The 27,389-nt window shown below is 55.8% G+C and overlaps 1 protein-coding gene across 1 annotated transcript; it reads right to left on the bottom strand.

The window, feature by feature from the left end:
- Nucleotides 1-24,549, bottom strand: CUL9 (cullin 9). The gene is made up of 42 exons (XM_066546183.1): nt 24,475-24,549; nt 24,141-24,202; nt 22,518-23,105; nt 21,587-21,741; nt 20,706-21,239; nt 17,861-17,999; nt 16,648-16,838; nt 15,792-16,161; nt 15,378-15,579; nt 14,908-15,115; nt 14,613-14,806; nt 14,256-14,473; nt 13,880-14,111; nt 13,384-13,489; nt 12,848-13,075; nt 12,594-12,684; nt 12,355-12,526; nt 12,077-12,182; nt 11,825-11,920; nt 11,566-11,741; nt 10,930-11,063; nt 10,675-10,851; nt 10,329-10,444; nt 9,726-9,908; nt 9,224-9,381; nt 8,702-8,912; nt 8,437-8,605; nt 8,175-8,320; nt 7,897-8,014; nt 7,250-7,446; nt 6,909-7,168; nt 6,468-6,831; nt 6,039-6,179; nt 4,255-4,419; nt 3,994-4,157; nt 3,774-3,867; nt 3,484-3,558; nt 2,883-2,993; nt 2,088-2,205; nt 1,612-1,745; nt 1,354-1,445; nt 1-961 (listed from the first exon to the last, which is right to left on the bottom strand). The coding sequence occupies exons 3-42, from the start codon at nt 23,089-23,091 to the stop codon at nt 766-768; spliced, it is 7,515 nt and encodes a 2,504-aa protein (XP_066402280.1). The 5' UTR covers nt 23,092-23,105; nt 24,141-24,202; nt 24,475-24,549; the 3' UTR covers nt 1-765.
- Nucleotides 24,550-27,389: the final 2,840 nt, after the last annotated feature.

The following is a 27,389-nucleotide window of genomic DNA, read 5'->3' as shown; positions in this document are numbered from 1 at the left end:
TAGAAGAAAACTGTTTATTTTTTTAAACAGAACTTTTTTCAACCCTTGTTCCTCAGGGTTTTCTTTTTTTTTGCAAAGATACATTATTATCTGAACAACCTCTGCATATATATATATATGTATATAAAATATATGTGTGTGCATATATTTATAAACTTAAACAATCCTGCAAACTTGTGTCACTCATAGTGGCCCTTCCTGCTTCATAACAGAGAAGAAAACTCCAACAAAGGGCAAAAATGCAGCTCCTCTCAAGCAGAGGAACTGAACCACATCCATCTGTGGCTGGAGAGAATCCCACCAGCTGGGAAGCTTTGAGTGTAAATGTATCTTTTTACAGCATTTCTAGACACTGGCCATTGCTAGACAGTGCTGTGCTGGGACATGTGCCACCCTGTCCAGTGCCCAGCCCTTGGGGACAGCACACCAAGGACAAGGAGCAGCCCTTTAACAGGTGGCAAGTGGTCTTTACTCTGCAGGTGGGCTTTCTAACTCAATTAAATACCTACAGGCAGAACTGGAGACAAGAGAAAAAGGCAAGGAGATGTCTTTCTGAGAGGTGGCCACAGTAACACAGACCAGCTGCCCAGAGCATGTTCCTGCATATTCAAGAGTCACTGAGCAAGAAACCTCCCAGAGGAAATATTTTGTTCCATCTGTGAGCTCCTCCCTGCCTTTGAGGAAAAACAGTAACACAAACTGGTTGAGAAAAAGTAGAGGCAGAGGTCCAAGGTGGCAAGGCTGGGTGACAGAACCCTTCCAGTGTTAGCTACGATAGCTATCATTATCATCAAAGTAAGAATCACAATCTGAATCATTATCAATCATAAAGTTGTCTTCATCAAGGTCATCATCATCATCATCATAGTCTTCCTGCCACTGTGGATCATACTCCTCATCTTCAACCTCCTTGCCACCTTCATCTGTGTTGGGGGAGTCACACAGGAGGATACGTTTTTGCCTGTTGAGGAGGAGAGCATAAAAGCTGTGAGCATCAGCTGTGACCCAGCCCCACAACACCCTCCTGTCATTGTCTCAGCATCCCCAGCCAAAGAAACTCGGGAGAGTCCAGGGAGAGCAACCTCCATAACTGAGTCTGCCAGTGATGGAGCTTTCTTGATCACAGCTGCATACAAGCAGGAGTTTTGCTCGTTTCCCTACACCACTACATCACTTAAATTGTTACCTCAGGGGGAGGTAGCAATTTAACCACAAAACCACAAAACAGGATGCAAGTAATCAGTGTTTGCCATTCACTCTTTTGTATGTCAGTGAGCACAGGAGAAAACTCTGCTCACCTGCTTTTTGTCTGCACTCACTCACCTTCCCCTGTAACCCACTAAGAAAACTCACCCTGTACTTGCAAGGGCTGAAGCAGGCACATTTGCAAGTTTCAACTTTCTCTGAACAGCATCTCCTGAAGTCTGGAGCCCAACATGGAAATCCTGTTAGCAGGAAAGAACAGCCAGAAGACACAGAAACAGCATGTAATTTGTGCTGCAAACCCTTACCCTGCACACACACAGTCCTGAGTCTATCCCCTCAGCTGATCTAGCCCTTTAGTTTGCCCAAAAGAGCAAGCCAAGGCACGAGCAGCCATGTGGCCTTCACCTGTGTGGAGTGCCAGAGGATTGCAAAGAGCCGCTCCTTGATCTGCCGCACCAACTCCAAACCCGTGTGGAAGTGCTCTGCTTTCAGGAGCTGAAGAGAAGTGGCCAGGTCCTGGTACTGCAGCAGGGTTTCCTCTGCAATTCAAGGCCAACAAAGTCATGCTGCATCCCACACTCCTGAGTAGAGATCAAGCCCTTGGCTCTGATTATGAAGCCAGCCATAGCTGCTTAGATCCCCTGTGCAAATGCATTCCTCTTTCAGAACAGAACATGTTGCTCATTTCTGCATCAATCTCTACTGGCAGCCAAACTCAAGTGGACTTCCTCAGAAATGACATCAAGCAGGCAAGGACTGGTCTGGGAGAAGTGAGGCCAGCTGGGAGTTGCTGTATTTGCTATCACCCCACTACTGAGCTGCTGCTCTTTGGCTAGAGCTAGAAACGCCAGTCACAACTTCAAGGAGGCTGCAGGACTTACCCAGAAGGATCTGCAGAGCATTAGTGAGCAGCTCCAGGCTCTCAGTCTGCTGTTCCACAATATCCATGCTCTCAGTGTCCTGGTTATAGTAGCTGTACACACAGGAGTAGGCCAGCACCTGGTAAAGTACAGATCATCTTGTTAAGCACCCTCCTTCAGCTTCAGAGTGGGCAAGAAGGGAGCAGCATCAAACCCCTCCAGACCTCATTATTATCAGTGACCCATTGTGACAAGGAACAGCAGTGCCAGGCTAACTCCATCTACTAGCAGGACTGGAAATGAATGTCCAATTATTTTATATTGAAGTCTAAAATAACTGATTTTTCCCACCTGCAAACCATCACAAGAACACAGACTGTAAATGCATAATGAGTGTGACTGACCAGCAGCCAAAAGTCAAACCCATCAGCACACAGGACCTAGGCAATGCTGGGCAGCCCAGGCTGAACAAAAGTGGCAGTGAACAAAGAGAATGGAGCCCAAAAGGAAGCAGGCATGGTGCTGTACAGCACCAAGAGCCCACAACAAAGGCATTTCAACAAGTGGCAAACTCCAGTTATGAATTGATGACTGAGCTCCAAATCCTATGACCTTACTGTCAGGAACACTGCAAACAGAGTTCAACTCGGACTCAAAGCAGGGAAGGGCAGACATGAGCTATTCCCCTGTCCTGATGCTACTCCTCCCCTCAAGCTTTCTCTGTCTCCTCTTTTTTGGAGAAGAACAAGGTTGGTGTCTCCTCACACCAGCAGAATTAAGTCTAAACCTCAGCAAGACTGTATTATCCAGCCTTACCTTCCGTGCCTGTTCTAGCACTTTGCAGGCATCAAGAACAAAGGTCAAGTTCCTAATTTTTGGCATCTCTCTGATGGAAGAAATGCTGTTCCTCAGACTTACAGCAAATTCCTGCAAAAACCAAAGGATGGGGGCGAAAGAGTCAATGTCACTGTCAAGCTCCACAAGACTGAAAAAACAGCACCTTCCACACAAATAATTGCTAAGCATTCTGAAGTGCCATCCCAGAAGATTCAGGCAGCAGAAGAGCATTTAATGCATCCAACTATGACATTTCTACTGTGCCATCACTTCAACCTTTTACAGCACCTCAGCTCTGAGCAGAGCTCAGCCTTCAGTCACCACTGCTTCCAACTCCTGCACCACTCTGAGCCCCTCAACACCACAAGTCAGGTGCTCAGTTTCCACAACAGGCTGGATAGAAGAAAGCAGCCAAAGACTGCTCCTTGATGTCAGAGCCAGGGCAAAATGATCATCCAGTGATCCCAGCCTGGATGTGAAGCCTGCTTCTAAGCAGAGAAGACACTGACACAACAGAAAGTGCCCTGCTCACCGGGGCTGAGCAGCAGTCAGCATCTGCAAAGGCAGGAGGAGGCCTTACCCTTGCATGGTGATGAAAGGTGCATCTCTCATTGTAATCCTGGAAACGCTTCTCCTGCCAAGCTGCTTTACTCACCTGAAAGGAAAGGTACAGGAACTTGTAGCAATTTCCCTCGAGTAACAGGGCTACCTGGAAATGCCAGTATTGCTGGCAAATCCACAAAGTCTAGAGTGGAGTCTGGTCAATTCACAAAGCCCAAAGGGCCCAAGTGGAGATGCTTACCATCTCTGAGAGGCTACAGGGCTCTCTGAGCACAAGCATGAGCCAAGGAGATACAGCAAACCACTCACCATAGCAGAGCAGTTGTAATAATCCTTGTGGTTCGGCCTCCAGGGCTTGAGGCAGCGCCAGCAGAAGCCATGATTACACTTTGCACATGTCATACTGCACAAGGACAGTGGGAATCGCTCAGTCCTGACAGCCACTTGCAGACAGTTCCTGACAGTGCTTCCCTACACCACAGCCAGGGACTGTGCCACCCAGTAACAAACACAAAAATTTTATACTCACTGCAGGCACCCTTCATTTTTCTCTATCTGAGCCTGGCAGTTTGGGCAGTGCTTTGAAATGAGCTTAGCCAGGTGTTTGCTTTGGGCTTCACTTGTCATTCCCTCATAGTATCCATCATCATCCACCCACCGAGACATGTGGCTGCAGCTGGCAGGATAATGGGCCTGAGAGACAGAGAAAGACAATCAGTCAGCCACACAAAAGCAGAAGGGTGTGTGCCAAACCTAGGACAGTACAGCCTGTGATCCAGCTCAGCCTCACCTCTGGGAAGTTGCAGTTGAAGCAGGATATCCAGGAGCACTTGGAACAGGCTGCTCCATAACCAAGTCCATCCTTAAGGAGGATCTGATCACAGCCCTGAGGGTTGGTGCACCATGTCAGGTTGGAGCAACACTCAACATAGCGTCTGAGGAGGGCTTTTTCATACTGTAATGAGAAGCCAGGAAAGAGATTTAAGCCTGAGAAGCTGCATGGTTAAGCCTTAAAAGCAGTGTCTGGTGCTTTGGGCTGTGCATCTCACCAAACAGCTGCTCACAACAAAACAGCACTCAGCCAGTTTACCCTTCCATTCCTTTTGTGTTCATTTTCCTATCCCCACCATATCATATCTGGAAGCTGTTGCATTTCATAGAATTGCTGAGGTTGGAAGGCATTTCTGGAAATTAAGACCTGGTTCAACCTCTCCAGTTTAAAGCAGGATTGCTCAGGACTGTGTCCAGTTGGATTTTGAATATACCAAAGCAGAGAGACTAAAAACCTCTCTCCCCAAACTGGTGCCATGTCTCACTACCCTTACTATTGGAAAAAAAACCCAACCCCAACAAACAGTTTTCTTATGTTTAAATATAATTCCAGCATTAGATCTTCATAAAATAATCTAGTTATTTTGAGCTCAGGATTGGACTAGAGACCTTCACAGATTACTGCAACCCAAAATATTCTATGACTGTATGTGTCACTCTGCATCAGATGTTAACACTCCAGCCACACCACTTACTGATCAAAAGGAAAACATAACATTTCAGTGACAGCATCAGAGCATCTTGTTAAAATTAGCTGCTATTTATGTCAACCTGCAATAATTATTTCCTTTTATAAAACAGTCACAGCAACAGGCTACTAAATCCTGCTTTCAGACAGGTGTGACTATGGGATTTGCAAAGGCAGTAAGGACTAACTGTCCAGATATATGCATTAATTCTCCAAACACTTTCTGTAAAAAACAAGCCAAAAGATACAACTGTCAAACAACAGAGCAGTGGAAAAGAGACTGTTCTGCCCAGCAGTTAACAAAAAGAGTCTGTCATGTGACAGCTACAGCTCTGCCATTAGGTGGGGAGGACATTCAGCCCTAAAAACTGAAAGAACAGAAAAAGTAGCATCTGCTTTAGAACAAGCATCTACTACTAGCATCTAGCCTAATGACCAAGCAGTAAGGAAAGCAGAGCACAGAAAGCCTGGCTTGGATAGGTCTGTAGACTCACACAGAGTGAAAATTAAGTCTGATGTGGTAATCCCTGCCATCTTCACAAAAACCTGAACTGCTCAAAGCCACAGACCAACGGAAGAGAAAGGGCATAGGGGTCACTGATGCAGCAGTAAAATGAAATTGCTCATGTGTTCATTTGGTGGTTATTATTATTATTATTATTATTATTATTATTATTATTATTATTATTATTATTATTATTATTATTATTATTATTATTATTATTTTGATTGCTTCCAGCACAGCACTAGAGGATACTTGTCATGAACTGCTACCATGGCTCTCATCTAGTCCTGAACTAATGATGCCCCTGAAATGTTGCTTGCTAGAGATATATTTAGAGGAAACACCACTGTGCTCTTTTGTTGATGTTATGCTTTCCTGAACAGCTGGTATTGACCATAATCAGAGAAAACAGACACAATCTGGCTGGCCACCATTATCAAGCTGCCAGTCTTGGTAACAGGAAGGGAAAAAGCAGCAACAAAATTATCTGACAGTGCTGACCAAAATGTAGGAGAGCTTGGACACCCAGCAGCCACCCCTCCTGCTTCACCTTGGCTATGATCTCCTTGGAGGAGACGATGGAGTAGATGAAGGCTGTGGTGGGCTGAGCTCGGCACTCGGATATGGGACAGGTGCAGTTGACAACCATGTTCTGCTCAATGCGAGTTGTGAGATATTCCCTCCAACAGGGCTGTCAGGGCACAAGAGCAGAGATCAGACCTAAGCAGGGCTGTGTGACCCTGGAAGCCATTCCCACCCAGCACCCCACAGATCACAGGTAAGTACCCCAAAGCACAAAAGTGGGAATAGACAAGCCAGGGAGTGAATGATCACAACAAAAAAAAATGAGCTGAGGAAAGAGAATGTATAAGCTCTGAAAAATTCCCTGATAACATCTTCAGACAAACAACAGCTGCTCCAAGTAGACAGCAGCAATTGCCTGTCAAGTAGCAGGAACCAAAGGCCCCAGGACCTTCACCTTGCAACAGTAGTGCATGCAGCAAAGGGTTGGTGGCTTCTCAGTGGGACACAGCTGGTTCACACAGACTGGGCAGTGGGTTCCAGGGCTTGGGGGAGGCTGGACATCCTGCACTTGCAGCCCTGAGGAGATGAGCAGGCCCTCACGGTTCTCCACATAGCACTGGATCAGGAAATCCACATTCCACCTGCAGTGCATGAGGAGGTGCCGAGCAACATCATCTGGTATGCTCAGGGTATCCTGGACCTGCTGTACTGTCTGGTTCATGAGCAGCTTTGCCTCCTCTGGACTGAGCGTGTGCCCCATTGGCACCTGTAGCATTGCCATGAGATATTCTTCCGCCCTGTCTGTGCCAGGATCCTGCCTGACATGGAGAAACGTGCCATGTTCACACCGGGTGGAGATGCACACCCCTCCACACCTGGTGACATGCACCCCTACCAATGCAGGCTGTCTCTGCCATCCTCCTCCAGAGATGCTTGGGCTGGCCTGCACTGGAAAGTCATCTGTGCATGGCCACCAAGAGGTGTTGTGGATTCAGCAGAGATGTATTCCAAGACATGAGGCCTCCCCTCCTGGCGCCGCAGGTAGCCCTGGTTCAGCAGGTGCAGGATGCAGGACAGCACGTCCACGCTGTGGCAGCAGAAGCTCAGGAACTGCACCCCTGGGCCCAGCTCTCCCTTCTGACAGGCATCGATCACCTGTGGCAGCAAGGGAGCCCCAGTGCAGTGGCTGCAGCCCCCAGGCAGCCCCTGTGCCCCCCGTGCCCCTGCAGCCCGTACCCTGAACACCAGGTTGTCGATGTGCAGCTGCTTCTCCCCCTTGAGGATGCGGGTGATGAGGCAGCACAGGACGTTCCTCTTCCTCTCCAGGGCGCTCACCTCGGCCCTCTCTGTCCGCAGGTACCTCTGCTGGGGCAGCAGCCTCAGCTGGCGGCCGCAGCTCTGCGCCAGGGCTGCCTGGTTCAGCCGCAGGGCACCTGCAGCCAGCACCCGAGCCAGGCTCAGCCGAGCTTGAGCTGGGCCCTGAAGGAGCCCCAGGGCACACGTGTGCCTGGGGGGCCCAAGCTGGGCCTCCTGAGGCTGCCTGCACCGCTGGCCACCCCAGCCCTGTCCCCCACGTGTGGCCCCAAGCCACAGCCACGACACACATGGCCCCTGGCCTGGCCCAAGCCCACACACAGACTGAGACTCCCCCACCCACCCACGCTGACCCAGGCCCCATGCACGGCCCCAAGCGCCACCCCAACCATCACCCCCAGCCCCACACTGGCCTCAGGCCCCACCCTGAGACACACCTGTGCCCCGAGCACCAACACATGGACCCAGCTCCCTCACCGGCCCTATGAGCTCCTGCACCCCTAAAGCCCAGCCCCCCCTCGGGGCTCAGCCCAGCCCCTCTCCCCTGGGTGCCCCAGCCCCACACTCACCCCCTGGAGTGCAGCTCCCCACCAGGACGCCCTGGCCCTGGGTCAGCGGTGTCAGCGCGTGGTGCACCAGGTCAGCAGGGAGCCCTGTGGCCTGCAGCAGGGCCTCCACAGCCACCTCCTGCAGCGCGGGGGGCGAGGGCAATGGCCAAGGCTCACTGGCCACAGGCCCTGCCTAACAACGGGGTCCCGTGCCCCAAACACCGCTGGAGCCCCCACCAGAAGGGAAGGGAGGACACGGCCCTGCCCTGCTCCAGCCCCCACCGTGGCTCCAGCCCTACCTGGGCGCTGTTGAAGCACAGCAGGATGTACATCTGCAGCGTGGACACGTGCAGAACGCAGTCTCCAAACTGCAGCTCGGCGTGGCCCAGCCACGTCCACTGCAGCCGACGGGGCTTGCTGCACTCCCAGCCCAGCTGGCTCTGGCCTGCAAGGGACAGCGTCAGGGACGGGGACCAGCCCTGCCAGGCACTCCCAGCCCACCACCACTTGTGCCTGAGCTGCCTTCCAGGCTCTGGGCACAGCCCCAGCCACAGCACTCACTCTGCCGGCAGAAGTCAGCAAACTCATCCAGTGGGGAGCTCAGCACCGCCGGGAAAAACCTCCCAGGGTTCTCCATGTAACAGAGCGGGGAAACGGGCCAGCAGCGCGGGGACAGGGCCAGCACCTTCACCTCTGGCACATCTGCCACCACCGTGGCTGTTCCCAGCACCTGGCCACAGGGGCACGAGGGCAGCTCCAGTCAGGCCCCGGGATCCCACCAGGAAAGCCGGCGGCCCCCGGGCTCCCCAGCCCCGATCCCTCTCACCTCGTCCAGGCCTGTGTCCAGCTCCAGCAGCCGCTTATCCTGCTCCTGCAGCTGGAAGAGGCAGAACTGCCGCTGCAGCTCCTCCGACTCGGCCAAGTTGCTCAGCATGTCCTGGGGAAAGCGGCTGGGGAAGCACAGCCCGATCTGCTCCACGATGCCTCCTTCCAGCCACGACGGCCCTTGTGTCAGGAGCCGGTCCCCCAGGTAGTGCCTGCCATGGCCACCAGCTCCAGTCAGGCTGGGCCCGAGCCCTGTGCCCACCAGCCACCCACCAGGAGACAGCCACAGGTCCGAGCCCGGCCTCACCCCACGGCACACGGGCCTGGCAGCACACACGTGTCCCCTCCCTGTCCCCAGCAGGGAATGTGATTCCACACACTGGCAGCTCCCACGGGCCCTCCACGCTCCATGATCCCATAAAAGCAAAGCGGGAGCACCGCTGCCACAGCAGGCCAAGCTCCCCCAGCACACCAGGCCACGCTGCAGCAGGCCCCTGGCTCTGGGCAGACACAGCAGCCTCACCTGTAGAAGTGTTCAAAGGTGTGGGCAAACTCCAGGCCACTGAAGACCACAAAGGGCTCCAGGAACTGCTGCAGCCGCTCCAAAGGCCCCGTGCTGCCCGCAGCCCTGCGGAGCTCCTGGATCTGCACGTCAAGGTAGCGGGCAAACTGCTCACTCACCTGCAAGGGACAGGGCAGGCTGCAGACAGGGCTCACCAGGTGCCCACAGGGCTGGGCTGGCGGAATGTCCCTGCAGGGAGCAGCCGGGAAACTCTGGCACTGCCGGGCAGGGGCCGAGGGTGCCCAGGCACCAGCCCAAGGCCGGAGTGTGCCAGGGCCGGGCCCACGCTGGGATCAGCGCCACGCACCTGAGCCGGGCACCACCGGGGTGCCAGGGCAGGGCTCTGTGGCTCAGGGGGGAACAGGACACCACCCACCCAGAGCTTGCCCCAGGGCCGCAGGCCAGGGCAGCTCCCCAGCCCCTGCCCAGGGCACGGCCCTGGGGCCGCGCTCCCCCGACTCACGTGCAGGGCAGTGAGGAAGGAGAGCTGCAGCAAAGCCCCCGCAAAGCCCTGGCCCAGGGCCAGCACGAAGGCGGCCTGCTGCCCAAAGAGCTCCTCGGTGGCCCCGCGCAGGCGCTGGTACAGCCGGCAGTAGCGCTCCGCAAGGTCCGGCGCCTGCCCCGCCGCCTCCAGGAACCGCTGCACCTGCGGGAGCAGCGCCAGGGCTGAGCCCAGCGGGATGCGCCCCTGGAACAGCCCTGCCCTGCCCGCGCCAGCTGCCTGCTGGCTCCCCGGGACTCAGGGCCCTGCTGCTGCTGCTGCTGCTGCGGGGCTGCCAAGGTGGGAGCGCAGCTCCGAGGGCAGCCGGGGCTCTGGGGGCACTACGGAGATGCAGCAGCGCCCAGCAGGAATTACAGCCCAACACCGGACCTGTCTCCTGGCCTGGCTCACGCTCCAGCTGTGCCAGGGTGGCAGCACAGCAGAGCTGTCCCCACATCGCTCCAGGCTCTGTGGGGGCCAGGTACAGCCCTGTGCCTTCCCCATGGGCACTGCCAGACCCCACTCCCTGCTCCAAGCACCCAGGGAAGGTCCCACAGCCCTCCCAGTCAGCCCTCCAAGCTCTACCTGCTGCTGCACCACGCCACGCCAGCACTGCGAGATTCCCCACAGGCCTCTTGACTTCTCCACCACCACCTTTGCAGTCCTGGCCAACACCTCCTTGTTCTTCCCCTCCTTCCCATCTGCCAAGGGTCAACCTCAGGCTCAGTGTGGCTCCATGGGCAGGCCCCGCACACTGACCCGCCACAGCAGGGCTGAGGGGATGCCGGGGAGGCACGGCCTCTGCTGGGGCATGACCACAAGCCTTCGCCGGCTCAGGAGCCTCTGTGCCATGGGATGCTCCCCAGAGGAGCCCCACGGCCACAGCCTGGCCCTCTGGAGCAGCCCCAGGGCAGGGCAGCCCCTGGCTCACCAGCTGCTCTGGTCTCCTCTGGCTCGGGGCCGCCGGGGTCCACGTGCACCAGGAGCTGGGTCAGGCGCCGCACGCAGGAACCGAAGGCAGCCCTGCGTCCCGGGGCACGGCGGGGCAGCTCCACGCTCTCCAGGTACTCACTCAGCAGCCAGGCCAGGGCACTGACACCATCAGGGCCTGCGAGGCCAACCAGACTCAGAGCCGGGCGCCTCTGCCCGGGGCGCGCACGGCCGGGTCCCGGAGAGCGCAGGCTACCTGGGCTGGTGATGCTCTGCACCAAGGGGGTCACCAGGGCCTCCCAGAACGTCCTGCCCAGTGCCCGGGCTGCCTCCTCGTCGGGAAGGAAGCGGTTGGCAAAGCCCTGCTCGTGCTGCAGCGCCCGGTTCAGTCTGCAACAGCGAGCGGGCAGTGCTCGGTGCCAAGGGCTGGAGAACTCCCGTGGCAAAGCAGAGCACGGTGCTGGCTCCATGCTCTGCCCTTTGCCAAGGCACCATGGCTCCCTGGCCCCACTGGCCCCAGCAGCCAGGGAGGGCCCCTTGCTGTCACCAGGGCCTGCCGCCAGGGGCCCTTGGGGCCTCACAGCCCCCGCCAAATGGGGGCTGTGCAGTGCCTGTGGCCACGAGATCCTGCTGTGCCCGGCCAACCTCTGCCAGGATGTGCCAGCCCCTGCGGGGACCAGCATCCTGCTCTGGGGGGTTAGCCCAGCTTAAACCCAGATGACCCCAAGGTGGCCCTGGCCAGGAAGGACCACTGGTGGCCAGGAAGGAGCAAGGGCCCCTCCCAACCAGCTGCTCCTTTCCCAGCCCTGCAGTCCCCTCACAGGCTGCCAGCCATGTCCCCCCGGGCCCTGGGACACCAGGGATGCGATGGCACAGCCAGGACACCACTCACCTGCCAAAGAGCTGCAGCAGCCGCCCCCGGTCTCGGCAGATCTCCTGGCTCCAGGCATGAGCCCGAGCAGTGCAGGAGAGGAACGTCCGCCGGCACAGCTGCTCCCTGAAGATGGGCCAGAAGCTGGGCTTGGGACCCAGCACCTCGATGCCACGCACACGTGTGTCAATGCCACCCTAGGGGACAGCGGGACCCTCAGCTCCTGTGGCCCCGACGCCCCTCAGGGCCCGCTCCAGGCCCTGCCCCTGCTCCCCCCTACCTGCTGGCACCGCTTCACCCGGATCTGGATGACGGGCCAGAAGCGGGTCATGTTCTCCAGCAGGATCACTCTGCTGTCCGAGGGCAGGATGGTCACCTGCAGGGAGGCACTGAGCCCTCAGCGTGACAGGCAGCCCAAGGAGGCTCCCACAGCGCAGCCCCTGCCATTCCCACCTCCCCGGGCCTCCCACCACAGCCACACCTGCTCGGGGCACAGCAAGGAGCAGCCCCCGCCCCTCCCACGGGCACTCACCGCGTTCAGCTCCGTCCTGATGGTGGCAGGGCTGTCCCCGCCCAGCACCACCACTCTCGATGGCATGTAGCTGGAGTCCTCGCTGGCCACCAGCATGCTCAGCTCCCTGCACACACAAACACCATGGGGCTGCCCAGCCATCTCCGCCTGCCTGCCCCAGCCCTGGCGGCACCACGCCCTGCCAGCCACAGCCCGCTGGCCCCAGGACAGAGCCACTGGGGCAGGGCTGGCACAGATCCCCAGAGGGATCTCTCCTGCACACGGCCCTGCCAGCCCACCTGATCACCACTCCACACTGCATGTGCACAGTGATGAAGTGGGAGCCGGTGCTGCCGTTCGACTCCCAGTAGGTCTTGGGGTTCCTGTCCGTGAGCTTGCTGGCCTGGTGCGAGTTGGAAGAGACCTGCACCTTCTCCCAACACTTGTCCTCCTTCACCTCCATGCTGGAGCCTGTGGGCAGAGCACATGGAGCTTCCAGCCACCAAGCCTGGGGTCAGCTCCCCCTGCCCGCACTCACCTTGGCACAGGTTGTGCAGGAAGACATCAAAGAAGGGGATGCTGATGGGCTGCTGGCTCCGGCGGTGCTCCTCAATCTGTCCCAGCACCAGCTGTGGGACGGGGCAAGGCTCTTACCAGGGGCCCCGGGTCCTCCTGCCCTCAGCCCCCGCAGGGCTGTGCCAGGTACAGAGCACAAGGCCATCCCTCAGCAGCAGGGACACCCTGGTGCCCCCAGACCCAAATCCCCAGGCAGCTGTGCCTCCCCAGGCCCACCTGGATGCAGCCAGCCAAGATGCTGCTCGTCAGCTTCTTGTAGAGCCTGGAGAACTTCTCACATTCCGCCACCAGCTCCAGCAGGGCCGGCGCCAACGGCGGGACCGTGCTGTGCTTTTCCAGGGCCTTGGACAGAGCCTCGTGGGTGCCCACGTGGCACATCACCACCACACAGTCCCTGCTGGCGCTGCCCAGGCGGTGCAGGAAGCCAACGACCTCCTGCAGCACCTACTGAGACACAGCCGTGAGCAGACGGGGCACTGCTGGCAGCTCCCAGGGCCCCCAGCAGCCAGAGCTGCAGCTCCATTCCCCTCATCCCAACCCAGCAGCACCCACCAGAGCCTGGCCAGGCACAGCCAGGCTGGGCACGTGGCCCCCAGGACACGGCCACGGCCAGGACAGCCCCTCCCCACCTCTCCCAGTGCCTCGGACACAAGGCCAGGCTGGGGCCACCAGCGGGGCCCCGCTTGCCCAGCCCGGCTGAGGCACAGCCAGCACAGCCACCCTGCCTGCCACGAGCCCCAGGGCCCCCTCACCTCCCAGCTGCTGCTGTGGGTGATCAGGAAGGACACACAGGGCTCCACACACTCGTGCCAGGGCAGCACATCCTCCTGGTAACTGTCCACGAACTTGTTCAGGATCCTGGGTGACAGAGGGGGCCTGCTCAGTGTGGGCACAGGGACAGCAGGGCTACAGGCAGCCTTGCTTCCCTGTCCCACCTGGAAGGCACCTCTCAGGGACTGGGAACTGAGGCTCCCTGGCACCTTGCACACCCCACCAGCACCCAGGCATGTGCTCTGCTGCCCCTGCATGTCCCCACCAGCACCAGGCACAGCTGCTGTGGCCCCACGTGGCCCCGTGCCCCAGGACACACCAATCAGCACCTGCCCACGTGCTGGGGTGAGCCTGCCCCCAGTGAAGAACAGCCCCACCAGGACCCACAGACATGCACTGGCTCTCCCCACCATGGCCCCCAGCACTCACACACCTCATGAGAGGGTCCCAGATCCCCCTCAGTCACCCTGCACCCACCTGAGGATGCTCAGGCTCACGGCCTTCTCTGTCCCCAGCAGCTCCAAGCTGCGCAGCAGCAGCCTGAAGCAGCTGTGGTCCTGCAGCAGCTGGGCCACCTGGCCAGTGGGAACAGGGCCTTGGCCGCACAGCTGCCGCTCCAGGGCCACCACCACCTCCTTGGACAGGCTGCCATCGTCCGGGCCACCCAGCAGCATCTGCACGCCCTTGGGGTCCAGCAGGAGCTCCGTGCCTGCCGTGACAGGGACACGTGAGCCCAGCCCAGGCGCTCACGGAGCGCCAGCAGCCCCTCAGGGTGCTCTGCCCTGCGGGGCCAGGCAGCCCTGCCCGTGGCACCCGCGGGGCCGCGGCACGGGCAGGGTGGGCAGCGCGGTACCTGCTGCCTCCGGGCCCAGGGGCAGCCCGTGCTCCGCCAGGCGATTGATGGCGCTGAGGGCCAGCGCTGCCTGGGGGCAGCCGCTGCTCTGCCCGGCCCTCCAGCAGCTCTGCAGCGCCGCCAGCAGATCGCAGCTCGCCAGCTGCTCCGCCAGGCCCCGGTGCCCATCCATCAGCATGTTCACCACCAGCAGCCCGTTCTGCACCCCTGAGGAGCCCCTGCAGGGACACAGCCGTGCCACTCTCCTGCCCCAGGCACAGAGCCTGCCCCTGCGCCCACAAGCCACCTGCCCGTCCTGCCCGTCCTTGCCCCTGCAGATTCCCCCCGACCTCAGCGCTCTCCACGCGCTGCCCCTACCCTGGGACCCTCTGCATGGTGCTCAGGGCGGCAGGGATGCTGCTCAGCAGGCTGGCAGAGCCCTTGCTGGAGGCAGAGCCGATGCTGGCGAAGATCTCCCGCAGCATCTGCGCGTCGCCGTGGTTCCAGGTCAGGCCCTTCCCGCCGCCGCCTCCCAGCTCAGCGTCCGCAGCTCCCACCAGCACCTTCAGGGCCTGCGAGGACGAGAGCGGCGCAGGGGGCAGCGGCCCCTCCACCCCGCCCGGGCAGCCCGCGCTGCCCTGCCCGCCCCGGCGTGCCCCGGGCACTCACTCACCGCCAGCCCGGCCTGCTGCACCAGGGCCGAGCAGCCGTGCTGCTGCATGCGGGCCAGCACGGCCCGCACGCCGCCCTCCGTGGCAAAGGGCACGCGCCACTCGTAGCGGGCCAGCAGCACGGCCAGCAGCCGCAGCGTCACCGCCACCAGCGCCTTCTCCGCCGCCTCCACGCTCAGCAGCTCCACCGACACCTGCACCAGCTTCTCCCTGCACGGCACAGCACACCTCAGGCACGGCCTCCTCGGGCCCTGACAGCCGCCTCCTTCCTGCCCGCGCTGCAGCTGGGACAGCCCTGCCAACCAGCCTGCCTGGGACAAAGGGACACAAAATCCGCCTTTCCTCTCGCACATACCATCCTCCAACTCCCGCTGCCACCTCCCGCTCCTCCAGCTCAGCACCGGCCCCCACCCTGCCCACAGGGCCCTCCCCAGGCAGCAGCAGGAGGGCTCTGCAGCACCCCAGCACTCACCCGGCACTCCCGATGCCCAGCCCGCCCTGGGCTGTGCCAGCTTGCTGCTCCGACTTGGGCTCCTCCTCCAGCATCTCCAGGATGTGCTTGAGCCCGGCTAAGCGCAGCCCCACCGCTGAGCTGCTGCTCTGGATCACCTCCACCACAGCTGCAACCTTGGCCAGCGAGCCTCTCTCACTCAGCCCCTTGGAGCTGCCCAGCGCTGGCCGGAGGGACGGAGCCGTCAGGGCAGCGCTGACACCTCCAGCAGCTCCCAGGGTGCCCCACAGCCACACACCCAGCACCCACAGGCACCCCCACCTCAGGCAGCCCTGGCTGCATGGCCCCCGTGCCCTGCCCAGAGCCCTCCCCTGTGGAGGCAGCAGTGCCGCTGCCAGCACCGCGCCTGTGCCCCAGCGTGTGGCAGGACATTACCTTGGCTCTGCTCCTCCGTCACCTCCGGCAAGAACAGCCCTTCCCTCTCCAAGAGCTCGCTGAACAGCTGGGAATCCGACTTCGCTGCCTCACCGCGGCCCTGGGGCGGCCCTGGGGCTGCACAAAGGTCTCCCTCTGCTGCCTTGGCCATTGTGCCTTCAGGGCCGCTGCTCCTGTCACCCTCTGAGGACACTGCGGGGCTCCCTCCACCATCCTGCTCTGCTCCCCTCCCGAGGAAGTGTCTGGCGTAGGCACGGGAGCCACGCAGGTCCCGCAGAGAGCTGCCCTGGCACCGCTCCTCCAGGACCTGCAGCACCTTCTGGGCCAGCTCCGCAGGTGCCGACAGCTGCACCAGGGCTTCTTCATCCACCTCCGACAGCCACACCGTGGGGACAAGTTAATCTCGGGCTCGCCACGCACCCCACGCCCCTGGTGGCGGCCACTGGCACCACGGACAGAAAGGCTGCACCGCCAGAGGTGCCCGGGGCCACTCCCCACTGCCACCCTCCCCTGCCTGTCCCCAGCCCGACTCCCACCAGCCCACAGCTCCCACCCGTGCTCGGCACCCCACTGCAACTGGCAGAGTGACCCCATGGCCTTGCCTCCCCTGCCCAAACCTTGCTGGACAGTCACTCTTCAGTCAGTCAGGGGACACTGCCTTTCCTCTCATCTCCATCACTGCTCTGCTGGGCCAAGCTCTCCAAGCTTTCTGCAGCCCCACTCACCCTCCCATTTCTGCCCCGCTCAGGCTGGCCCTGCACAGCTCACTCTTGCCATCTCCTCTGGGCCTGCTCCCTTCCCTTGTGTTCCCTTTGCTCCTCCCTCCCATTTCCCTGCTGCAGGCACTGGTCCCTACCTGCTCTCCCAGGTGCTGCTGGATGAGACAGGTGATCTCTTTCTGCTCCTGTGCTTCCAGCTTCCTCACAAAGAAGAGCAGCTCCCACCACTCGGCACGGCTCAGGGTGTCTGCAGCCTTGGGCAGCCGCTGCCCCAGGTAAGGCAGGGAGTACAGCCCCCCCAAGGGCTTGCACAGGAATGCCTGTGGAACTGCAGGGGAGCAGAGCAAGGAAGGGCACTGTCAGCTCTGCCAACTCCCCCATCCTCTGCTGCACACCCCACATTCCAATTCATACTCTAAGTGGGATATGATGCCTGGAAAGAGTTATACATAGAAGTGAAACAGAGCTCCTGCTTCCCCAAAATCAGAAAGACCATGAAAAGGAGAAATCTAACTAAGTCTTTTTTAAGTTAGACACTGCACACTGGCATGAAGTTAAGCCTTTAAATACAAGAGGCAGAAGCCATTTAAGAAACCATCTTTTCAACTGGCAATAAGAATAGTTTCAAAGTGTGCAATTTGCTGCTGACCTCATCAACATTCTCTCTTGCAGCCAGTAAATCCAAACCACTCTACACAAAAGATATTCTAGAAGGCCACAGCTGTGATAAAAGAGTTACTTTAATAGATTTCCCTGGCTAGAATCATGTCAGATGCTGAACAAGAAAGGGGTATCTGAAGTCTGGATTCTGCCTTTCATTTTTCTCCCAGTACAAGGGCAATGTTAAATTTTCTAGGAGATGTTGCAGATGTCTTACGAAAACAGTTCTTTAATACTTTAACACCTTGTTTAAAGCTCAACAGTTAAACAAATTGTTGCTATGTTCATGCTTTTAAAAATCCTTATCAATTACTTAAGGGGACTTGAGTGCCCCCAAACAGCTTCATCTCAGAGAAATTCTAAGAACTTCTCAGAGAAATTCATGTTTTGGCTGTTCGGTCAGTTAATTCAAACACAAAGTTTTGACAGTTGCAGTTTAAATAAAATTTTATGCTTTTTATATCATTACTTTCATTATACATCTCGACAGGAGTCTAGGGTTCAAAAATATTCCATTCAATCACAAGCCATGCAATTCCTTAACTAGCTTTACATGGTCACACAAACTAATAGTGCTTTCTAAACCCAGCCTGCTACTTGCTGTGTGTTTGGCCACATAAAGGTCACCACTGCTATTCCACAGGATAATCAGAAAGAAAGAGATGATATACACACACATCACAATCTCACCTGTGTCTAGACTGAAGCTCTTTCTCACACTACATTCCTTTTCCTGAGCAGCAGGATCTTCCCACTGCTCCCCAAAGCCAACAATCTCCAGGATGTGCCACCGCACCCAATAGGTCCGACCCGTCGACTGCTGTAAAACCTGTGGGTGAAACAAATCCAGACAATCAGATCTGCTCACTTGTTCTGTCCTCTTGCTACATCTGTCCTCCCACTTCCCAAAGAAGTAGAAGACCATAGAAATTTTGTACAGATTTCAGCACTCACATTGTCCAGTTTTGAGGCATACCATCTTTACTAACCTCTTGCCTTGGTTACACCTGGATCTTTATTTTTAAAAAAACACTAACTTTGCCTCCAACCAGTACAGATCTCAGTACAGCAGCAGAGGCATGAGTGAATCCAGTTAATCACACCTGTTCCAAAAGTGCTAAGCTGCAGGTGCCTTGGGAAAAGCAGACAAAGGACATAACCAACACTACCTTGAGGCAGATGAGCTGTATATAAAGTACCTCAGGGCACTTTTATGACCTTGGTTATTCATCAACCCTCTCAAACAGGTTTTGGGCTCTTGACAAGCATGTCTCAAAGGCAGCAATTGTTTCCTCTGCTTTGTCCAAGTTGCCTCTCAAAAATCAGAAGGACTTTTTATGGCTTCCCATACTATAGTGTTACATTTAACCTTCTGAGCATAAGGAGAACCCAGCAACAGTAAGCACAACCTGTCAGTAGCTTTACAATACAGCAGAAAAACTTTATGGTTTGCTTATTTCACTGAGCTCTTTTGGAGTTACACCAGTGCTACTATGAACCCATTGTGCTGGACAGATGAGATGCTGACAGACTTTGGGAAAGCACTGTATGGAAGGAAGTTGAGTTAAACTACACACAACACCAAATAGTCTTCAATGTATCTCTGACCTGAACTAGTTATGTACCAAATGCCATCTCAAAGGAGTCATGGAAAGATAGGGCTGCAGGACCAGACACAACAGGGAAAATCTTTCTTTGGAAAGGCAAGGAAAACAACAGAAATCAGAGCAACGAAGGAAAGATGAGACGAGGTAAGAGACAGAGTTGTGATGGACTGGCCCAGTTGCCATTCAGATCTGGTTTTGTTAATAGTGTGAGCCTTACAAATAACTTACTGAAAACAAGCCTGAATGGAGCAACTGCAAATTCATTCAACCAAATTAAACAGAAAAATAGAGAGAAGAGGGAAACCAAGGCACCAAGAGGACAAAGGGAAAGGAAGCTAACAGTACACTTTAGCTCAACATTGAAGCAAAAACCCTTTGAAATTTATGTCACTGGCAACAGGAGAAAATAATGAAAGAATCTTGGAGCTCTTTCCAAGTGCCCAGTTCATCAAGAGTAAAAGTAAGTACAACTTTATAAGAAACAGATACCACAATTTTAGGAAAACTCAGATATTAGAAACCAAGATGTATAAGGACAAAGAGAGAATCGGTATGAAATACATTTCCTTTGCAAGTTATCTTTATGGAGGGGGTTATAAAAGAGGTTTATAAACCACTTAAAAATAAGTGGTTTATAAGAATGAGAAAAAAAATAAGATGCAAGGCAGTTATTCAGCTGAGAAGGCCTGAATAGAAACATCACCAATGCATGGACCAGAACTAGAAAAGCCTTTTAACTGAGGTACATGGAAGACAGGGAGGTGATTCCAGAAAAGCAGGGGAGAGTCTTGCCTGGCCAACCTACTGGCCACCTATGATGGAGTGACCACATCAGTGGCCAAGGGAAGAGCTATGGTTGTCACCTTTCTCGACTTCTGTAAGGCCTTTGACAGCAATCCCACAACATCCTTCTCTTCAAATTGGAGAGACATGGATTCAACAGATGGACTATTTTTGATGGAATTGATTGAATGGTCATATTCAGAGGTCAACAGCTCAATGTGCAGCTGGAGATTAGTGACAAGTGGTGTCCTTCAGGGCTCTGTATGGGGACCAATACCATCTGATATCTTCATCAGTGACAACAGTGAGATTGGCTGCACTCTCAGCAGGTTTGCTCACAACACCAAGATGAGCAGTGCAGTTGACATGCCTGAGGGATGGGGTGGCATCCAAAGGGACCAGTGGGAACCTCATGAGGTTCAACAACGCCAAGTGCAAGGTCCTGCACCTGGGTTGTGGCAAACCCCAATACCACTCCAGACTGGAGGACAAAGGGATTGAAAGCAGCCTTGGCAGAACTGGTGGATGAAAAGCTGGACAAGACCTGCCATTGTGCACTCAGAGACCAAAGAGCTAACCATATCCTGGGCTGCATCAGAAGCAGTGTGGCCAGCTTGTGAAGGGAGGTGATTCTGCCCCTCTGCCCTGCTGTGGTGAGACCCCACCTGGAGAACTGCATTCAGCTCTGAAGACTTTCAGTACAAGGCATGGACCTGTTGGGGCAGGTAAGAGGAAGGCCACAAAACCAGTAAGAGGGATGGAACACCTCTACTATGAGGAAGTGCCGAGAGAGTTGGGGTTGTTCAACCTGGAGAAGAGAAGGCTCCAGGGAAACCTTACAGTGACCTTTCAATACTTAGAGGGGGCTTGTAAGAAAGATGGGGACAGACTTTTTATGGTAAGGCCTGTTTTAGAAGCTAAGAAATCTTAGTGGCACAACCCATACAAAACCAGACTAGCCTTCCATGCAACCCACCCCTCCAGCTCTGAAAGGTGAGTGTTTTGCTAGGACAGAAGCAGTCATACACATTAAGCCACGCCTATTGTCCAACTTCCTGCACATAAAGGCATCATTAGGAATTCAGCAGTCACCCCAGTCACTCCCCTCTGCCACTGCAGCCAGAAGAATCCTTCCCATGACCTACCTGTACTGTGTGCATGTTATTCGTGCTCTGGAGAAACTCGCCTTCCTCCCCAGCTCTAATGTCACCACAGTCCTCCAGCAAGCGCACCCGCATGCCACGCACCAGGTTTGCCCGCAAGTACTCCGTGTAGTCACTGCTGTCTGCAAAGTCTGATGCAGTCAGGAAGGTACAGCCCTGCTTCTTGTGAGGACCAGGATTTGAAGGCAACACAGGCTTCTGGGCAGCAGTGCTGGCTGGGGGCTTGTGCTGGAAGATGGATCGGGCCGGACGAGGCTGCAGGTCCCACTGGGGCAGTGGCTCTGCCTTGTGCCTGTGGCTCCAGCCCATGGCGTGCACCAGCTCCGAGATGAGGTTGGCCATGGCCATGCTGAACTCAAACTCCTGCTTCACACGGCTCCTCTCCTCAGGGACAGGGCTGGGCACAGCACAGCCCTGCTGCTCCTCTCCCTGCTCCACACCGCTGCTCAGCTTGTCCAGGAGGGAAGTCACACACAGGTAGCGCTTCACCAGGACAAACAGCTGCTTCCCAGGGATCTACAACAAGCACAGCTCACGCTCAGCCTGCAGAGCACCTCCAGCCCCCAGCTCTCCCTGAGCCACCAGCTCATTCCCAGGCAGGCTCCCGTGAGAGCTCTGGACCAGCTGGCAGCAGCAGAGACCTCTCAGCCACCCTCCCCTCCCTGCTGGCAGACCAGGCTCTCCAGGTGCCTCTGCACCAGCCCCAGGCCCTGTCCCAGCTCTCCCTACAGCCAGTCCTGCTCCCCTGCCCACCTTCAGTCCCCTCTTGTCCCAGATAAGGGTGCCAGCCCTGGCCCCCGCTCCCACCCCTCCTGGCCCCTCACGCCCCGCAGGCCCAGGGCTGCTGGCGGCTCCGTCACCACCTGTGGGAGGTGAATCCCCTCGAAGGACATGCAGGGCTCTGCAGAGGATGTGATCTCAGCAAACAGCTCCAGCAAGGTGCAGCGACTCTCAAAGTCCATGTGCTGCTCAATGCCATCCTGCTGGCTCAGGGACAGCAGGACATGGGCCCAGATTCCTGCAACAACAACAAAAACTCTTCAGGCCCCAGAAAGACAACCCTCGCCCCACCCTCCCTGCCAGAGACAGAGCTGCAGGGAAGGAACAGCTTTGCTGCTCCATGTCACCTGATCCACGCTCTGTCCCTTCCTCTGCAGTGGCAACATTTTGCTCCATGGTGTTTTTTTTCTACCCCTAACGCTGCAAGATTCTCACAAAGCAGCAACCCCAAATAACTGATTCCAGAACAGCATCCCAGGGAAGAAGTCGAGTTTTAACCTGAATCAGCCCCTCATCTGCCCCACTTCAGAGCTGCATGAACTCAGGCACTAGGACAGGGAAAGCCGGATCTCCTGTGGGATACACCACAACCAGCAACCTTCCAGCTGCACCCAAGCCTCATCAGGCCAAGCCATAGCAGCTCTTCTGAAATGAGGACTAGCCTCTATCCAGGGCCTGAGGCAAGGTTCCCTGCCAAAAACAGGCCAGAGATTTTCCAACGCACAGCTTGGAGCAGAGTCACCCCACACTCTGCCAATCCCCTTGGCCTAAGTCCTCCTAAGAGTTAATCAGCATCCCAGCTCAGAAACCTGGCAGGGGAAAGAGTTTCTAACTCCAAAACAGTCCAGACAACTGCAACCACGAAAGTCCAAAAGATCCCGACTGATTCTTCCCCTTTTGCCAAGAAGCCCCGAGACACGCCCACTTCCCAGGCACCTCACCCCTCCCGAAGGCTGGCACCCCCAGCTGCCCAGCCAGCCCTCCTCAGCGGCACTGAGCAGGAGCAGCCCCCACCTGCATCGTGAGCCCCCAGAGCTCGCAGCATCTCGCCGGCGCCGCGGCGGATCCGCCGCTCCCTGTGGCACAGCATGGCCGTCAGCAGCTCCAGGGCTCCCGCCTCCCTGAAGGCGCCCGCCAGGGAGCCGATGCTGGCGTAGGCGCCCAGCACGTGCACCGTGCTCAGGACGGAGCACTCGGGGGTCCCGGCCTCGGCCACCTGGCGCCCGGCTCGCTGCACCAGGCTCCTGACGTCGGCTTTCATCTCCAGCAGCGAGGCCTCGTCCAGCGGCGCTTTGTCCGGCGCCACTTTGTCCGCGGACAACGGCCTCGTCTGGCCCAGCAGCGCCGGGCAGCTGGCGCAGACCTCTTCTGCAGACATCCACAGGGAGATGTTCTCTGCCTTGGTGTCTCCAGAGGAGGCACCGCTGCCTCCCGCTGCTCTCTCTTCCGAGCTAACAACACTCCACCGGACCAGGTATTCCGGCCGCTCGTCGTGGCCTCGCCGCTGCCGCAGCAGCTTCTCCGGGTGGGCCTGCAGCTTGGGCCCCAGCTGCACCAGCAGGGTGCCAGTGTGCTGCTCGTTCACCATGGCAGCACCTGTGTCTGCAGAGACAGAGGGGAAGCAAGGTCAAGCTTTTATTTCTGAAAGTGTGAGCCAACATTGACAGTAGAAATGGTCATGGCACAGCTTTTGATCCTGAGATCCTACAGACAGAATAAAGCTTTGAAGGAAAACCCACTTTGCAGAGGCTCACATTTCCCTTCCAAGAAAATAAGACAGTTTTTCATAAACAAAACCAGTTCCAAGCGTTACTGACGCACATAGGATGTTCTCCTCAATAGGCAACTAACACAAAACATGAAGGCAAAAATAGGTCCTTTAATAAAACCGCAAACAACAAGAACAAATTCTAGTCCTGTCTGCATCCCTGCCACTGTCCACAACATGACCCTCACAAGTTGCTGCTTTTGCACCTCTGCCTTCCCTCTTCCTATTTACCATCTATAATTGTTTAGAGTGTGAGTTTACCTAGAGCTCACAGTATTCTCACCGTGCATAGGGACCTTCACATCACCAGGCCCTGAAGAAAATAATGAGCAGTTTCTCAGATCTAGTTTATACACATCAGATAAAGTTCACTACCTGAAAGTCTCTCAGTATTTCCTCCTTGCCCTCTTCTCAGAATTCTTTGCCTTTACAATGTTTCATCAATGGGCAAATTCCACAGAACTAAAAGATTTCTACTCTCTGTTACATGACTGTTCTGTATCTTGGGACCACAAAGAAGACACAGTGCTTCTCTGCTTTCATCCATGCAAAAAGCAGCATGGAAATAATTTGCTGTCCAAGACTGAGTGCCAGCAATCAGCAAGGCAGCTGCAGACAAAACCAGGGACTGAGTTCACAAAGGATTCCACATCAGGCTGATAGGAAGGAGCTCAGCCAGGTGGCAGTGGGAAATGCTCCTACCACTCACACACACTGGCAAGAGAAGCAGTGAAGCAAGATACCAGAGAAACAATAATACATGCTTAACCAAAGAAGACACTAACCATCAAAAAGTATGACAGGCACATTAAAAACATTTTCCAGGTGCAGAGAGAAGCAGCCTGAACTCCCAAGACATATATACTTACCTTCGATTGTGATACCTTTCTTGGAATTTGCAGCATGCCAGGAGGGAATCTTCTTGCAGCTTCTGTAATAAAAAGACCGAGTTATTCTCCTGTGCTTTGTAGCAATGTTTAGATGCTACACAAGCCAAAGAATTGTTTTCCTTAAGTGAGTTTGTACAGTGCACACACACACAGAGGACAGCTCGCACTGACGTGCCTTGGAACACACGGGCTTTCCCCGGGCCGCCCCCCTATGCCGGGCTCTTCGCTCACCGCTGTCCCGCTGCCCTCGGAGCCACGGCGAGCCGGGCAGAGCAGAACCGGCCCAGCCTCGGTACGCGGGGAGCCGACTCACCCCCGAGGAGGGAAGAGGAAGCGGCCCTTGAGGCGCCGCTCCGACCCTGCCCACGGCCCCGGAGCGGCCCCGGCCCCGGCGCCACCGGGAGGTGCCGGAAACAGCGCGCAGCTTCCTACGGGAGGCAGCGAGGGACACGGGAGTTTCGGGAGCTGCGCGTTCCGCGCCCGCCCGCCGCAGTGTCCCTGCCGTGTCCCCGCCGTCCCTCAGAATCCCAGGATGGGGCAGGTCGGAAGAGACCACCGTGGGTCACCTGTTCCAAGCTCCCTGCTCAAGCAGGGCCATCGCAGAGCACATGGCACAGGATGGTGTCCAGATGGTGCTTGACTATCCCCAGTGAGGGACACTCCACAGCCTCTCGGGGCAATCTGTCCCGGTGCTCGGGCACTGCACAGGGAAGTTCTTCCTCATGTTCAGGTGGAACTTCCTGAGCCTCAGCTCCTGCCCCACTGTCCCATTGCCCGGCACCCCGAGCAGAGCCTGCTCCATGCTCTGGGCCCTCCCTGCAGGCACTGACAGACATGGATGAGGTTCCTCTCAGTGTCTCTGAGCAGGCCCAGCTCCCCCAGCCTCTCCTCAGAACTGAGGTGCTCCAATCCCTTCATCATCTTTGTCACCCTCTGCGGGACCCACTCCAGGAGCTCCATGTCTCTCTTGTCCTGAGGATCCCAGAACTGGGCACAGCACACCAGACTGGCCTCACCAGTGCAGAGCAGAGGGGCAGGATCCCCTCCCTGGACCTGCTGGCACTGCAATTCCTAATGCAGCTCAGGATTCCATTGGGAATGTGCCACGAGAGCACTGCTGGCTGCCCCACAGCATCCCTCAGCTCGAGGCCTGAGCTGGCACCTGAGCCTGTCTGTGGCCGTGGTTCACAAAGCTGCTGTTGCCCCACACCAGGAACAGTGGTGAGCTGTGGAAAAAGATGAAAGATTGGAATATCTTCTGATTCCCCTGGCTAATGTTAGAAACGAGAACAAGTGGAAGTTGCAAGCTGAAGAAGGGATCTGCTAGAGCGAGCTGCTTTTTGGTAAGCTGGTAATGCTCTCCTGGTGTTGGTACCATTTCTCTGATTATTAATTGTCTTCATCGAGGGCTGTAGCAGGATGGGTGGCAGGAAGGCTAAAACCATGTCATATCAGCACTATTATTATTACTGCAAATGCACCATTAATCAAGAATTACAGTGCAGCAATGTCAGGCCTCTGGCCCTGGGGTAGTTCCAGCCCTGCACCCACCCTCCATCCACCCTGCTGGCTTCAGTGGCAGCTGTGCTGGCTCCCAGCAGGTTTGGGGCTCTGAGACACTGCCCTGTTCTCAGTGCTGCTGCAGAGCCAGCCGAAGCCAGCTGCACACAAGTTTGGCCTGTTTCCAGCTCTGGTGTCACACTGATCTGAAATGGCCATACCATAAAATCTAAATTCTTATCCTGTGCCCATACTGCCCTTCCTTGGGGTGCAAGTTTCTATCAATCTGATAAGATTTGTTTTAAATTATAAACAATCATTAAAATCATCAGCTAACTAGATGAGACTTTGCTTTCTTATTTGATCTTGGAGCAACTTGTATGTGCCCAACCTAATTTCTACCCTCACTACTAATGAAATGGATTAGACAATTTCCATGTTTTACAATAGCAATCAGCAATTAATCCAAACAATATAATTGCAATTAATTATAGGCTGGATAAAACAGTGCAGTGCTGCATCAGTTTGTGGAGACCATCCTCTAAACCTATGGGCACCAGTGGTGGATTGTAAAGGTTCGTGTTTCCAAGCCACACTCATGATTTCTCCATTAGCACATGTGATCTCTGTTGGTGCTATTGATGCTTTCTTTCCAGAATCCCATGGATGCTCTTGAAATCTCTGTTTTCAATTAATATGTCATTTTCCTTCCCTGTTCACTACCAAGACATCTTGTTTGTGACAAGGAGAGGTTTTCTGTGGTATTCACATGGCCTGCTTATGTCTTTGCTCTGATGGTCTCCATGCCATGCTTAGTAAGTCTTTTATCCTAAAAGTAAAGATCTGTATCTGTGGTATCTTGCTCCATGGTGTGTAAGTAAGACACACAGGCCCCTGTGCCCAGGTGATGTGGGATTGCTTGTGCTGAGAGGGCATTTATAGTGTTGAACCACGAGCCACACCTGTGTAGGCACAGGGCTAAAAGTGAGGTTGTGCTGTAAAAGGGAGGCACCTCACCTCCTCATGGGGAGAGTCATTTCAGCTGTCTTTTGCTCCTAAGCACTTTCTGTACAATCCTCTTCCCCCCTGAGGTATTTTCTCCAATCTGCACTTTTATCAGTGCTCAGCTTTCCTCACACTATACTGGCTCCAGGAGCTGATGCTATGGAGTGGCCAGCAGCTGCAGTTTTAGCTGGCATACTCTGGCCCCACAGCCCTGATGATTGCAATAAGCCCCTCTCGCTTTGGGTTTATTCACACCTTTGGACACTTTTCTGAGCCTCCATGTGTCCTTAATCTGGCTTCTAAGCCCCTGCCTGACTTTAAGTTGTGTCTCTCCAGACTGATTTTGAATACTGCCATATCTTCTCATAGCAGTTTTCTGCAGGGAATTTAAGTTTCCCTATTCCTCCCTATTAGCACCCATGAATTAGAAAAATTCTTTACCAAAATTCCCCGTTCCTCCTCATTGCTGTTTTTTATTTCTCTTGACTGACACAATGCCCTGCTCACCAGGGACACTGTTCCAGAGCTTTCAGGAAAGAGTCCTCACAGCACTTCTGTCAGGCTCTGGCCCACACATTAGGCTGAGACTCCAGAGGATAAGTCCAGGTGGTCAGGAATAACCTGTGCAGGAGGCAGTAGGGATAGAAACTTTTGTGAGGAGCCCCTCTTTCCCCTGATCCCCAACTGCTGGCCCTCAGGTGTGCATCATCCCCTCCCACAAAG

This window comes from Molothrus aeneus, chromosome 3 (genome assembly GCF_037042795.1).
Source record: "Molothrus aeneus isolate 106 chromosome 3, BPBGC_Maene_1.0, whole genome shotgun sequence".
Classification (NCBI taxonomy): domain Eukaryota; kingdom Metazoa; phylum Chordata; class Aves; order Passeriformes; family Icteridae; genus Molothrus; species Molothrus aeneus.
This window is presented reverse-complemented; position numbering and strand designations above follow the sequence as displayed.